This window comes from Ceratosolen solmsi, unplaced genomic scaffold (genome assembly GCF_000503995.2).
Source record: "Ceratosolen solmsi marchali unplaced genomic scaffold, CerSol_1.0 scaffold10, whole genome shotgun sequence".
NCBI classification, from domain to species: Eukaryota; Metazoa; Arthropoda; class Insecta; order Hymenoptera; family Agaonidae; genus Ceratosolen; species Ceratosolen solmsi.
This window is the reverse complement of record NW_011948412.1, coordinates 9,064,364-9,067,552: the sequence shown is the minus strand read 5'-3', so window position 1 is coordinate 9,067,552 and position 3,189 is coordinate 9,064,364. Positions and strand designations below refer to the sequence as shown.

At 33.9% G+C, this 3,189-nt stretch overlaps 1 protein-coding gene across 1 annotated transcript in view; it reads right to left on the bottom strand.

The window, feature by feature from the left end:
• LOC105359018 (bromodomain adjacent to zinc finger domain protein 2B) overlaps positions 1-3,189 on the bottom strand; it is a 108,477-nt gene that overhangs the window by 19,396 nt on the left and 85,892 nt on the right. The window contains exon 12 of the mRNA XM_011495496.1: positions 2,782-2,863. Coding sequence (XP_011493798.1) covers positions 2,782-2,863 — 82 coding nt within the window. The remainder of the gene's footprint in view (positions 1-2,781; positions 2,864-3,189) is intronic.

Here is a 3,189-nt window from a genome sequence, read left to right as displayed (position 1 = left end):
CCCCCCGCCCCTTCGCCGTGCCGGCGTAACACCCCGACGAGGTGAGTGACTGACGGGTGGTATTGGTGGTGGTGGTGGTGGTGGTGGTGGTGGTGGTGGAGGTTGTGGTGGTGGCGGTGGTGGTGGCGGTGGTAGTGGCGGTGGTGGTGCTGGTGGTGATGGTGATGGTCATGATGATGGTAATGGTGATTATGGTAGTAGTGGCGGTGGTAATGGTCGTAATGGGTTATTGTTAGCCAGTGTCTTTGATTATTTCTCTCTTTCTTGCCTTCTTACTTTGAAAACGAGTGTTCCCCCAGCGTTATTGCTTTTGCATTAATTGCTGCGAGAAGCGTGATATGTTGATACTTATTTTGTTTGTCTCATTTTATTAAAATTTTTTAAATATTTTATCATGTGCTCAATGGATGCGTGATTATTTGAGAAATTCATTTTGTGCGTGTCAGCGTTTATTTATGATTAGGCGGTTAAGGTGCGGTGGACCATGTATGTAGCCAACTGGTGATGTTAGTCAATGAGTTGGTTTTATATTTGGTAAAGGAGCGAATTTAATTAAATTAGACGATTTCTCTCTCTTGCATTGGAGAATTCACCGATTGCTTATAGAAGTAGTAAGTTATTATACTCGGTGCCTGTAAGCATATGATCCTTGACAATTTTAGATACAGGCTCAGTCTGAGCTTTAATACATAACAGTCATGATATGTGTATTAAGCCACAGACTGAAAAAAATTTGTTAAAAATCATTTTTTTTTTTTTTTTTTTTTTTTTTGACCTATAGTAGTATATATGTATTTATATATAGATATTATAACATGAAATGCAGAAAAAATTTTGAAAAAAATAACCTAAAATTAAATTAAATATGTATAATTGTGTAAGGATAATCATTGTCGATTGGAAACTAAATTTAAAAAACTAAAAATCATTCATTTTTATTCCGCAGAGTATCCCAGCATAAACGTATTTTAAAAAATTTATAGAAAAGTACATAGTACAATGCTAAATATGGGTGTAGAACTTTTCTTTTTTATGAAAAAAAGAAAAGAAATAAAAAAAAATTAAAAAAAAAAAAAAAAAAAAGAGAAATTAAAAGATTTAAAGTTTGTGGCCCAAAAGTAATAAGGTAGAGAAAAAATTGTCCGACATCAAGTTCCTGCACAAATTGAACTATTTCTGTTTGCTTGAACGTAGTTCAACTAAATACAAAAATACATGCTGGACTCTCCTGTCACTATTGCTAGCAAATTTTCGTTGGCTGGTGTAATAGTGTATCAGGTTATTTGAGGATAATTTGATTGATTTAAGGTTAAGGGATAACGAGTAAGAGTATATTTCTATAAAAATATATATAATATAAATGTATAAATACACGTATACAGCCACACATGTACTTAATTTGCATATGTTTCGTGCATATGTGCGTATATATGCATTTATATACATATATTTATATACCTATATACACATATGTGTGTGTATATATATATATATATGAAGCCTGAATGTGAAAAAATATACAAAATCCAACCCATATATATTTATATAAATACGAATGTCTAGAGACATAAGTAATATGTAATACGTAATAATAATGATAATGATTAAAAAAAAATAATAAAAAAAAGTATAATAATAATGAAGATAATAAAGATTATAATGATAATAAAAGTGATAATAATAATAATAATAATAATAATAATAATAATAATAATAATAATAATAACAACAACAATAAAGATAATAGTGATAATAATGACAATAATCAATAATGATAATAATAATAATAATAATAACAATAGTGATAGTAATAGTCGTCGTAGTAGCCTTAGTAGTCGTGGCAATAGTAGCAGTAGTGGCAGTAGTTGCAGTAGTAGTATAAGTAGTAGTAGCAGTAGTAGTAGTAGTAGTATAAGTAGTAGTAGTAGTAGTAGTAGTAGTAGTAGTAGTAGTAGTAGTAGTAGTAGTAGTAGTAGTAGTAGTAGTAGTAGTAGTAGTAGTAGTAGTAGTAGTAGTAGTAGTAGTAGTAGTAGTAGTAGTAGTAGTAGTAGTAGTAGTAGTAGTAGTAGTAGTAGTAGTAGTAGTAGTAGTAGTAGTAGTAGTAGTAGTAGTAGTAGTAGTAGTAGTAGTAGTAGTAGTAGTAGTAGTAGTAGTAGTAGTAGTAGTAGTAGTAGTAGTAGTAGTAGTAGTAGTAGTAGTAGTAGTAGTAGTAGTAGTAGTAGTAGTAGTAGTAGTAGTAGTAGTAGTAGTAGTAGTAGTAGTAGTAGTAGTAGTAGTAGTAGTAGTAGTAGTAGTAGTAGTAGTAGTAGTAGTAGTAGTAGTAGTAGTAGTAGTAGTAGTAGTAGTAGTAGTAGTAGTAGTAGTAGTAGTAGTAGTAGTAGTAGTAGTAGTAGTAGTAGTAGTAGTAGTAGTAGTAGTAGTAGTAGTAGTAGTAGTAGTAGTAGTAGTAGTAGTAGTAGTAGTAGTAGTAGTAGTAGTAGTAGTAGTAGTAGTAGTAGTAGTAGTAGTAGTAGTAGTAGTAGTAGTAGTAGTAGTAGTGGTAGTAGTAATAGTGGTAGTAGTAATAGTAATAGTAATAATAATAATAATAATAATAATAGTAATAATAATAATAATATGTATATAATACGGTACACACAAAGAGCATGCGACACGCACGACAAGTGAATAAAAATACAAAAAACGTAGGTATCCCAAATAGAAAAGAGAGTAGATTTTCAATGAATGAAACAACGAGATTAAAACAAAATGAAAAGAAGCTCATTGATGGTCGAGACTCACCTCGAGTAGCTGTTGATTTCTAAGTTCTCGCTCCCTTCGAACGGCTTCTTGTCTTTCCGACTTCTCTTGCTCCTTAATTAATCTGAAAGCATAGGCAAAGCTCGGTGAGTCGGACGGACCGGGCGTGGGGACCGCCGAGTTGTCGATTCAATGAGAATGGGGGAGGGTATGGGGGCCTGCTTTTCTTGTTATGGCCGCCGGTAACCATGAACCGTAAACAATTTGTCTCTTCTAATGACCAGAACGAGTCAGCCGGCCAAGCTAGGCGATCGACTCGTTGTTGCCTCGATTAGTTGTGTTGTGGTGAGTTTGGGACGATGTGTCGCGTGGTAGTAGTGCGTAGGCGATGGATGGATGGGTGGATAGGAGTGTTGGGTGGTGGTTGGAGGATTGGGGGGGGGGGGGGGG